Source organism: Leucopleurus acutus (assembly GCF_964270905.1).
Source record: "Leucopleurus acutus genome assembly, chromosome: 11".
In the NCBI taxonomy this organism is placed as follows: domain Eukaryota; kingdom Metazoa; phylum Chordata; class Mammalia; order Artiodactyla; family Delphinidae; genus Leucopleurus; species Leucopleurus acutus.
Window position 1 is genome coordinate 43,534,113 of NC_139152.1, and position 10,864 is coordinate 43,544,976.

Below are 10,864 nucleotides of genomic sequence, written 5' to 3' on the forward strand. Positions count from 1 at the left end.
TACCTCCAAACTTAGATTTGGCCCTTACGATAAATATTTTAAATGATTTTCCCCAGTGTTTTATATGCAACATTTCCTTTTGATTTAATTTTTAATATAATAAAGATCCATCACTTAAACCCTGTTTTGTGTAGTTCCTCTGAGAACATTTGAAGATAAGACTATTGCCGGCTTCCTACTGTGTAGTACTATAAATAGATAAGAATAGCTTGCAGGAGTTCAAGTCTGAGAGTCTTGGGAAGAAAGGCAAAACCAACAGACAAAGCTGGGCCTGTCTTGGCCTCAGCAGACAAAGCTGAAGGAGAGAGGGGCATCAAAATGCTATAAGTGGGGACAAAGGCCCAAGGAAAGGTAGAGACAGATCCATTGAGAGTGTCTTGGCCAGGTACCCTCATGTCTATCCTGTCTTCCTGCCCTCAGGTATCCTGGGAGTGACACAAGTTTAATGCCTCAGTTGCTTTGCCCCCCTCCTAAGCGGATGTTATATAGGCTGCTGTCCTTTCCCCACGAACAGCTGTTACACTTGTTAGTGCCATGCACTTTAGCAGCAGATTCTGGGGGGTTCTGATGCTGATGTACGGTTTTTCTCTCCAACTAGATTAAGTTCAGAAGTACGTATCTTTTTTTTTTTTTTTTTTTTTTTTGCGGTACGCGGGCCTCTCACTGCTGTGGCCCCTCCCGTTGCGGAGCACAGGCTCCGGACGCGCAGGCTCAGCGGCCATGGCTCACGGGCCCAGCCGCTCCGCGGCACGTGGGATCTTCCTGGACCGGGGCACGAACCCGTGTCCCCTACATCGGCAGGCGGACCCTCAACCACTGCGCCACCAGGGAAGCCCCCAGAAGTACGTATCTTAGCACTCTTATGTATCCCTCACTTCTAGCACATGGTAATTTAGCACACTGCACTGATTAATAAACCCACTGCTGTACTTTTTAGTTGATAACGGGCCTCCTTTGTGTTCTCTCCACCGCCAGACTCCCGCTTCCTCTGCCCAAAGCATTCCTTTCACAGTGCTACTCCCCCCGACTCGGAGAACTTCACAGGCTTCCTCCTTGCCTGTTGTCACTAGATTTATACCACCTACGTGGAGTAGCATACATTGCTTTACAACGCTGTGGTTATGGCCTGAGTACTTTTAAGATTAGGTTCCTTGAGCGTAGGAATCCTGTTTGCTACAACTTGACTACGCTAGGCTTGGGACGTTGTGAGAAAATAAAGTGCCTCTACCCTTTCTCTTCCAATGGGAGTCACAGAGACTAACCAGCCTTTCCTTCCCTTCCGGGACGGAGGACCATAGAGACGTCTGGCGCAGCGAGGCCTCCCGACGCAGCCATCGAGATGCACAGAGGATGGCTAGAGCGTTGCTCGCCCGGCCGGCTTCAGCTTCGTAAGTCGTCCTTCCCAGCATGGCGCAGTCGGTTAATATCACCGAGCTGACTCTGCCGCAGCTAGAAATGCTCAAGAACCAGCTGGACCAGGTGGGGATGGGCCCCAGAGACACCGCTTTGCCGCGTCACATCCCTCCCCACCACGGGTACTCCCTCGCCCCACTCCATTCCTCCCTAGCTGGGGAGGCTTCCCTTCCCAGGCGAAACCGCCACGCGGTGCCAGGACCCGCCCCTTCTCCGGCTGTGCCCCCTTCTCCCGCCAGCCCTCACACTGACCCTTATTCCCATCCTCTGTAGGAAGTGGAGTTCTTGTCCACGTCCATTGCCCAGCTCAAGGTGGTACAGACCAAGTATGTGGAAGCCAAGGACTGTCTGAACGTGCTGAACAAAAGCAACGAGGGTACGGGGTAGGCGTGTGAAGGCAACCTGGGGGATGTTGTGAGCCGGCTTCTCTCTTCCCGCCTCCTAATTCGGTTTTCCTTACCTGAGACGAGAGAGCAGTCCATTATGTATTGTATACTGCTACGGGAGCCCTTTGCATGTTGCTTACCTAGAATTGAAATGTCCAGGACATTCTTCTGCTCCTGTTGTCCCTATTTCCGTCCTTTTTGTACAGTCTCTCGGTGCTGTGCCGTGTTGAAACTCCCTTTAATGTCTAAACGTTGGAGCTGCCAACCTCCCCCACTTGTTTGTCTTAATTGCTTTCACAGGGAAAGAATTACTGGTCCCACTGACGAGCTCTGTATCCTTTCTGCAGGAACTGCTACCCTGCCCTCGCCTTTTCTCCTCACACCTAACCTGCCAAGAAGGACGGGAGGTTTTAATTACTCCAGAGTGCTCGGATGGTTCTGAGAATACTATTATACACGCTTCCTAGCTCTGCTCTCTAACCCGGGGCCAACATCCAGCTAATGCTTTGTGAGCACCCAGGTGTATGTAGAATTGAGGTGTGATTATTTCCCTTTGCTGTTTGAGGATATAACCTAATAGGGAAGTAAAACTGGTGGTTTACAGTTCTACTAATAACTTAGAAAACATAAGCAATTAGAAGAGAGGATACAGAAACAAGGGTGTTGGTTCTGTTTATTAATCCTCAATTTTAGTTCAACTGTGGCTCTTATTCCTAAACTGTTGTTACTAAGAAACCTGGATTGTGTCTACCTGTTGAATGTTTTACTTGAGTGAGCAAGTTATGACAATAGGCACCTGTAAACTGTACCAGAGAACTGACAGGCTGAAAGGGAAACACAGGAATAGCAGCATAGTAGGGATTGCTTAAATAATGAACATTAAATTCATCAGGAATTAGCTAATTCATGTTTGGGAGTGTTAAAGGGAAAGTGAGGCTGCCTTTTCACTCAACTACTCAACAGCAACAGGAAAAAAATCACTCTAGTCTTTCTGGAAGGGCTAATGGGAAGAACTGTAAGAACTGCTTGGAAGGTGGCAGATGGGATGAGGGCAAGATCAGCATATGTGATTTTCTCCATAAGGAACCAACTTCCCTGTCTCTCTGCATTTGGAGTTTGTAGGCCTCCAGATTATTTGGTCCTTGGGCCTTATAGCTTTTTATTTTTAAATTTTTGTGGCTGCACCCCGAGGCTTGCCGGATCTTAGTTCCCCAACCAGGAATCAAATCTGGGCCCCGGCAGTGAAAGTGCCAAGTCCTAACCACTGGACCGCCAGGGAATTCCTGCCTTCTAGCTTTTTAGAGAGAAGGGCCTTAGGAGGTCAAGCACACTAGCTGACAGGGAATCATGACTCATGCTGGGCTAGTTTTCCCTTAATCCTTGCTTCTCAGATGTATGTCCCTGGGAAGCTGCATGATGTGGAACATGTGCTCATCGATGTGGGAACTGGCTACTATGTAGAGAAGGTGAGTGGAAGGAAGCATATGGATGCCCCTCTGAAGGGGAGTTCTAGAGTGCAGAATGGGGTCTTCTCTTAACCCCTCATTCACCTCTGACCTTGCAGACGGCTGAGGACGCTAGGGACTTCTTCAAGAGGAAGATAGACTTTCTCACCAAGCAAATGGAGAAAATCCAGCCAGCTCTGCAGGAGAAGCATGCCATGAAACAGGGTAAGCTTGGCCTTGGGCACCTCTTTGAACCCTTTCTACGGCCATAATAAACAGGGATTGCACTGTGATCCATGGGGATGTCCCCTTTGCTGGATTAAAACCATGGTTTTCTCTTTGGTGTCTTGATGTGTTATTCTTTAGATTCTGTGCATTATATACCCACTATTTATAGATTCCTGGGTTCCGTGCTTGAGAAATTTACAGAAAGGGAATCATGTCTTTGTTTTTGTGTTTGAGTTCCTATTTAGTGTGGATGGGATGAGGGAGAAGATGCATGTAAATGAACACCCGGCGAAGAAATATAGCCCTAACTAGCTATGCTAGCAATTACAGCCCTGGCTGCACATTAAGAATCACCCAGAGAGTTTAAAAAGAGAACCTGGGCCCACTCCAAACCAACTGCAGTTGACCCTTGAACAGTGTGCAGGTTAGGGGTGCCAACCCTTGGTGAAGTAGAAGGAAATCGGCATATAACTTTACAGTCTGCCGTCCATATCCTCCGTTCCACATTGCACATTTAACCAGTCGTGGATCATGTAGTACTGTAGAATTTACCATTGAAAAAAAAAACCCCCGAATAAGTGGACCTGCACAGTTCAAACCCCTGTTGTTCAAGGATCAACCGTAAGTAAGTCAATGGGGGGGCGGGGGTGGCAGGGATTCCAGGGAACAATGTTTTTTTAGAAGCTCCTCAGGTGATTCTGTTACACAGTCAGGATTGAGAACCACTGTTCTAAAGGCAGACCTCTTTTCCACGTTATTTTCTGGTTATATCTGACTCATTTGAATACTGTATTTTGTTCGTTTTTATATCCCAGTGGTTTTCATATTTACTGACACATTTTAGACTCTAAATTTGTGTTGTGTGTGCCCTCCACAGTGGATCACTGTGTTAAAAGTTTTATTAACTGTAGTTGGTTGTCTCCCTGTCACTTTTCCTTAACTCTGGGTTCTCCCCTTTAGTTCCTGACCAGGGTCTGACTCTTCTTTTTTCCCACAGCTGTCATGGAGATGATGAGCCAGAAAATTCAGCAGCTCACAGCCCTGGGAGCACCTCAGGCTACCGCCAAGGCCTGAGAGCTTGTTTCAGAAATCGGACATAGGGCGCCTACTTCAGGGGCCTGGGACTTTGTGGGCGTGGTTTCCTGCAATGCGGGAAGAGGAGGGTCTTGTGTTTAATGCTAATAAATGCGCCAGCTGGGCAGAGTGTTGGTCTTTTCTTGTATTAGGCAAGGGACTGGTGATGAGATGGGAGGGCGGTGGTGAGAGGGTTTGCCCCTCCCGGAGCCTGATAAGCAGGGGTGATACAGTGCTCATCTTGGAGGCTCCACCCGGGGCCCTTCGAGGAGCGGGGGTCGAAATTCTGTGCCGGGCGGCGCGCCCTCTCTGTGCGGCCGGTTGTCGTGGAAACGGCCGGCAAGAGGAAGTGGGGGCTGCCCGGGCGCTTTCTCTTCCGGGTCGGCCTCCTGCCTCCCCACAGGGGAAGCTGCATGGGTCACCGCTTCCTGCGCGGTTCTCTACCTCTGCTGCTGCTGCTGCCGCCACCCCGCCGAAGCCCGCATCTCAAGCGCAGCCTGGAGTCCGTCCCACTCTCCAAACGACCCCGCAGCCACCTCATGGCCCCGCCCCGAATCGGGACGCACAACGGCACTTTCCACTGCGATGAGGCGCTGGCGTGCGCGTTGCTGCGCCTCCTGCCCGAGTACCGGGTACAGGCAGCGCAAACTGACCGGGGGGCTGCCGGCGAGTCTCCGGGGCAAATCGCGTCCCCCTAACGGGGTCCCGCCCGAGAAACCCTCCTCCCCTCCCCGGCTCCCTGGAAGCCCAACATTAATCCCCTACCCGTGCGACCCCGGCAGCCTCTTCACCTCCTGTGTCCCCTGCAGGATGCAGAGATTGTGCGGACCCGGGACCCCGAGAAACTGGCTTCTTGTGACATCGTGGTAGACGTGGGTGGCGAGTACGACCCTCAGAGACACCGATATGACCATCACCAGAGGTGGGTTCCCACTACCATTTCTTTAACTTTCTTTGACTCTTCTCAGTGCTCCAGTCTACTGCCGTGGTCCGCGTCAGCGAAGGGAACCGCCTCATCCTGGAAAGCAAACTCTTGAGCCCCATGGGACTACCGTCTTCCGTGCTTCCAGCTCTCCACCTGCTCTGCACCCATCTAGCTGGCCTTGGGCCTCCCTTGGCCCGGGTCAGTCCCTGGGCCCCTTCCAACTCACCTCCTTCTTTGGCTCAGTCAGGCTTTTCTCCCACCAGCCCCATCGTCACCCCAGTGAATACCCCAGCTGGGATTAATCCAGTCATGTGCCCTTGCTGCCCCACCTCAGACTGCTGGGCCCACACGATTGTGGTGGGTGGTGATAGTTGAGGTGTGTGTTGTCTTCCTTTGTCGTTGACACTCTTCCACTGGGAAATCAATCTTAATCCGAGGGTAGCCCATTATCCACAGTACCATTCCAGTCCTTTTCCCCTTTCCTCAAGCCCCTGCCTCATCAAACTACCTTAGTGAGTGATCCTGTCTCTTCCCTTTAAAGGAAGTCGAGCTTTTCCTGCATGGACAGCCTCAGTTTCTCACTCCTGAACAGCTCCCTTCTCCCAACTCAGGAGACATTGTTTCCTTCTGCTTGCCCCCTTTCCAGTGTATCATTTTATGCTCTGGGGCTTCACATGGCAGGGTTTCTAGTTCTTGCCTACAGCAAGGAACTCTGCTTAAGCATCATCCCATCTTGAAAACAAAGAAGGGAAAAAAACCCCAAACCCTACCTCATATACACCACGCTGTATAAAGTGGTTATTTTCGAGGTTTTATATTGTTTTAAGTCTGTTTCTCTCCCTCTCTCTCTCTCCTTCCCTCGCTATTTCTCTCCCTTTTTTTCCAAATACACGTATTACTTTCATAAATGATGTCGGGAGGGAATGCTCCCGGTATTTACAGCCTAATCTCTCACCCTCACTTCTCAGCCACTCTTCAGAAGAAGAGCTGACCCTGGCTGCACATTCCATTCATCCATCCTTTCATTTATTCATTCATTCAGCCAGTTCTCTCCCAGTCTCTCTACTGGAAATGCTTGTGGAAAGGGCACCAGTGACCTCAACACCAAGCTCAGGTTGCTGGTTGAGGGTCTCACCTTAACCTCTTTGTGGCACTTGACATTATTTAGTTTTTTTTTTTTTGGCTGCACTGGGTCTTCGTTGCTGCACGCGGGCTTTCTCTAGTTGCAGTGAGCAGGGGCTACTCTTCGTTGCGGTGCATGGGCTTCTCATTGCGGTGGCTTCTCTTGTTGAGGAGCACGGGCTCTAGGTGTGCAGGCTTCATTAGTTGTGGCTCGTGGGCTCCAGAGTGCAGGCTTAGTAGTTGTGGCGCATGGGCTTAGTTGCTCTGTGGCATGTGGGATCTTCCGGACCAGGGCTCGAACCCGTGTCTCCTGCATTGGCAGGCGGATTCTTAACCACTGCACCACCAGGGAAGCCCCATGGATGTTCATTTTATGTTTTATATTCCAGAAATGTTAAACATATTCTTTTATGTGTCAAACACTGCATAATTTTTTTTTAAGTATATAAAATAGGCATTTCTTTCAGAAATGACCTGAATGCTCTCTTCCTGAACCCTTTCCTCCCTCTTGCCTTTTCCTTGTTTATAACTCGCTAGAGCATTCCCTTGGTTGTTTGTGCGTGTGTGTCCACCTTAGGTGGATGAACTTGAAGGCAGGGACAGGTCTTAGTTTTTTCATCTCTAATGTCTACAACACAAAGCCTGACATGTGGTAAGCATTTAGTTAACCATTGTCGAATGAATGCATGAATGGAGACTCCAAACTCAAGTCCACGTTGACCCCTGAGGACAAGCCAAAGCCTCCCCAGCTGGGCTTTCTCCCAACTCCCATAGCGTTCCCCAGCCGCCCCACCCCACTGTGCCTGCACATGCACACGACACTGGGGGTGAACTGGGGCAGCTCTGCCTCAGCCCCACCTCCCTGTGCTCCTCAGGTCTTTCACGGAGACCATGAGCTCCCTGTCCCCTGGGAAGCCGTGGCAGACCAAGCTGAGCAGTGCGGGACTCATCTATCTGCACTTCGGGCACAAGCTGCTGGCCCAGTTGCTGGTTACTAGCGAAGAGGACAGCGTGGTGGGCACCCTCTATGACAAGGTGGGGACTCGAGGACAGAGATGCCCCCCACATGCGTCTCCACCAGGCGGGCCGGAGTGGCACTCAGGATTGGGCTCGGGTCGGGGTTCCTGACCTGTGCTGGCCCACTGCTCTCTCCCTCAGCCAGGCCCACCTTCTCACAGGGGAATGGTTAATCTCTTCCTGCCTCCATCCTGGAGTGCTTGTGAGAAGTGGATGAGGTAATGTATGGGGAAGGGCTTTCTTTGCATGACCTGACATACGTACATTGTTCAACAAATTGGTAATAGAGGAGGCTGCTTATGTTTGGAAGCGTATGGCTGAGGTTCTGGCTGCCCTGAAGGTGGAGGGCAGCATATCTCGGGCACCACTGTATTCACTGGAGGCACACTGAGTTGGGAAACTGGGAAGGGTTTGATTATGGAAACCTCTTCAGGTTCCACCAGCGCCCCCTGCAGGCAGCTCAGCAGGTGCCTATGGTTGGGGAAGGAACAGGGCTAGCGTCCCTGGTGTGCATGTTGGATCGATGATTCTGAGGACTCCTACTTGACCCCACTAATGTGAAGTTCACAGCAAGTCAAACTGCAGGTGCAGTCAACTCTGTTTTTTGCAGATAGGCTGTTGAGTTCAGTTCTCTGATCCAAAACTGAAGAAATATGAACGATAAATTGGAGCTTCTGGAACACTAAGGTTTTAGACTGCCTGGGTCAATTTTCCCTTCTACTGCTAAGGGTTTTCTAAGCAATTGAACTAAATTATGCCCAAGGTTTTCTTATTTTATTTATTTTTATTGAGGATAGTTGATGTACAATATTGTATGTTTCAGGTATAACTACATAGTGACTCACAATTTTTAAAGATTGTACTCCATTTATAGTTATTATAAAATATTGGCTGTATTCCCCGTGCCATACAGTATAGTATGTCCTTGTAGCTTTTATTTTTTTTTTTTTGCGGTACGTAGGCCCCTCACTATCGTGGCCTCTCTCGTTGCGGGGCACAGGCTCCAGACGCGCAGGCTCAGCGGCCATGGCTCACGGGCCCAGACGCTCCGCGGCATGTGGGATCTTCCCGGACCGGGGCATGAACCTGTGTCCCCTGCATTGGCAGGCGGACTCTCAACCACTGCGCCACCAAGGAAGCCCCATCCTACCATTTCTTTAGCCTCAGGAGATGCAGCAGCTGCTGATGCCACGTGGCACATCATGGGCTTCCCTGGGACCACATCCCAGCCCTGATGTCTAGTCCAGTACTCATCTTCTTTGGCTGCGTTGGGTCTTTGTTGCTGCGCGCAGGCTTTCTCTAGTTGCAGCGAGCAGGGGCTACTCTTCGTTGCGGTGCACGGGCTTCTCATTGCGGTGGCTTCTGTTGTTGTGGAGCACAGGCTCTAGGCACGCGGGCTTCAGTAGTTGTGGCACATGGGCTCAGTAGTTGTGGCTTGCAGGCTCTAGAGCGCAGGCGCAGTAGTTGTGGATCGTGGGCTTAGTTGCTGTACGGCATGTGGGATCCTCCCAGACCAGGGCTTGAACCTTGTCCCCTGCACTGGCAGGCGGATTCTTAACCACTGCACCACCAGGGGAGCCCTCCTCCTGTACCTCTTAACTGGATCAGTGAATAGCCTGCTCAGCTCACCTGGAGCTTTACACCCCCAGGCCATGAGGATCCACTCCCACAGAACCCCTCATGGAACTCTAGACTTTTCCTTGTTCAGAAGGCAGCAGCCCCCTCCCCACACAGGCTGGCCTTGGCTCAGGCTTTGAGCGGTAGTAGAGCACTGGATTAGAAATCAGGTGATCTGAATTCCAGCCCCAGCACTGTATGCGCTCTGACCTTTAGCCAGCTGCTGAACTCCCCAATTCCCCCCTTCCTCATCCAGTTAATGTTGGGAGATCCTTGCAGGGCTGTAGTAAAGATTAAAGACTGTGTATGCACAAACTCTGAGGCCTATGAAGCTTTATGCAAATGGTAGGCGCCCTCCAGAGCATTTCTCCTGTGCTGCCTTAGATGTACGAGAACTTCGTGGAGGAGGTGGATGCGGTGGACAACGGGATCTCTCAGTGGGAGGAGGGAGAGCCTCGGTACGCGGTGACCACTACGCTGAGCGCCCGGGTTGCTCGGCTTAATCCCACCTGGAACCAGCCCAACCAAGACACTGAGGTGAGGATGACGGTGGGGAAGAGACCGTGAGGCACGTGAGAACCTCAGGGGAAAATGAGAGGGGCTGTCCCGTCAGGCCCTAGCAGAGTTAGCAGTTTGGGCCAGCACTGTGGTTCTAATTCCCATGTGATTCCCAGGCCGGGTTCAAGCGTGCAATGGACCTGGTTCGAGAGGAGTTTCTGCAGAGACTAGACTTCTACCAGCACAGCTGGCTGCCAGCCCGGGCCCTGGTGGAAGAGGCCCTGGCCCAGCGGTTCCAGGTACTGGCCTGGGAGGAGGCACTGTGGCTCAGGTTAGTGATTCCTGGTGGGCTGCTGGCCAACAGGGGCTCCCACTCCTACCCTAAACCTTCTATCCCTGCTCCACTTCCTTTTCAGGTGGACCCAAGTGGGGAGATAATAGAACTGGTGAAGGGTGGATGCCCCTGGAAGGAGCACCTCTACCACCTGGAATCGGGGCTGTCCTCCCCGGGGACCATCGCCTTTGTTATCTACAAGGACCAGGCTGGACAGTGGCGGGTACAGTGTGTGCCTAAGGAGCTGCATTCATTCCAGAGCAGGTGAGGCCCTAGGGGACCGCCCTGCAGCCCTTCAGGCCTGTTTCAACCCTATCAGAGGAGGAGGCCACTAACCTAGGCTTCTGCTCCCCCTCTCCCAGTTCCTCAAGGCCTCCATTTGCTCCCACCAACTCCCTCTTTCTGCTTACTCATAGGCTGCCCCTGCCAGAGCCATGGCGGGGTCTTCGGGATGAGGCCCTGGACCAGGTCAGTGGCATTCCTGGCTGTGTCTTTGTCCACACCAGTGGCTTCATTGGTGGGCACCGTACCCGAGAGGGTGCCCTGAGCATGGCCCGTGCCACCTTGGCCCAGCGCCCAGCACCTATGCCTCCCACAAATTCCCTAGTCCAATAAAATCTCTTCTGTCTCATACTGACGAAGTATTTCTCCATTACTGCCCTGTATCATTCTGGGAACTTGCTGAAACTTAGGAAAAGTACAACATCTGTTATGTGCCAGAGGCTGTGCTAGGTATTTTCTCAGCTTTGCTTTCCAAATCGTTTGGAAACTCTCCAGTTTCTAAGGGTAAATAACTTGACCAAAT

General features: G+C 51.5%; 2 protein-coding genes across 2 annotated transcripts; both read left to right on the top strand.

Annotated features, from left to right (window-relative positions):
* The first annotated feature begins 1,373 nt into the window (after positions 1 to 1,373).
* PFDN5 (prefoldin subunit 5) lies at positions 1,374 to 4,666 on the top strand. The gene is made up of 6 exons (XM_082849804.1): positions 1,374 to 1,479; positions 1,687 to 1,789; positions 2,100 to 2,131; positions 3,191 to 3,265; positions 3,364 to 3,469; positions 4,470 to 4,666. The coding sequence occupies exons 1-6, from the start codon at positions 1,408 to 1,410 to the stop codon at positions 4,544 to 4,546; spliced, it is 465 nt and encodes a 154-aa protein (XP_082705930.1). The 5' UTR covers positions 1,374 to 1,407; the 3' UTR covers positions 4,547 to 4,666.
* Positions 4,667 to 4,939: 273 nt separating this feature from the next.
* On the top strand, positions 4,940 to 10,674 carry MYG1 (MYG1 exonuclease; the record flags this gene model as incomplete). The annotated part of the gene is made up of 7 exons (XM_082850250.1): positions 4,940 to 5,178; positions 5,356 to 5,468; positions 7,469 to 7,628; positions 9,612 to 9,764; positions 9,902 to 10,024; positions 10,142 to 10,323; positions 10,476 to 10,674. Exons 1-7 carry the CDS (start codon positions 4,960 to 4,962, stop codon positions 10,672 to 10,674), a joined length of 1,149 nt encoding a protein of 382 aa, XP_082706376.1. The 5' UTR covers positions 4,940 to 4,959.
* Positions 10,675 to 10,864: the final 190 nt, after the last annotated feature.

Excerpts from the sequence above, each read along its gene's own strand:
- PFDN5 (XM_082849804.1), top strand. The coding sequence starts at position 1,408 with ATGGCGCAGTCGGTTAATATCACCGAGCTGACTCTGCCGCAGCTAGAA. Across the intron at positions 2,132-3,190 it reads TGGTCCCACTGACGAGCTCT|ATGTATGTCCCTGGGAAGCT; the intron begins GTATCCTTTCTG and ends CTTGCTTCTCAG. Across the intron at positions 3,470-4,469 it reads GAAGCATGCCATGAAACAGG|CTGTCATGGAGATGATGAGC; the intron begins GTAAGCTTGGCC and ends TTTTTCCCACAG.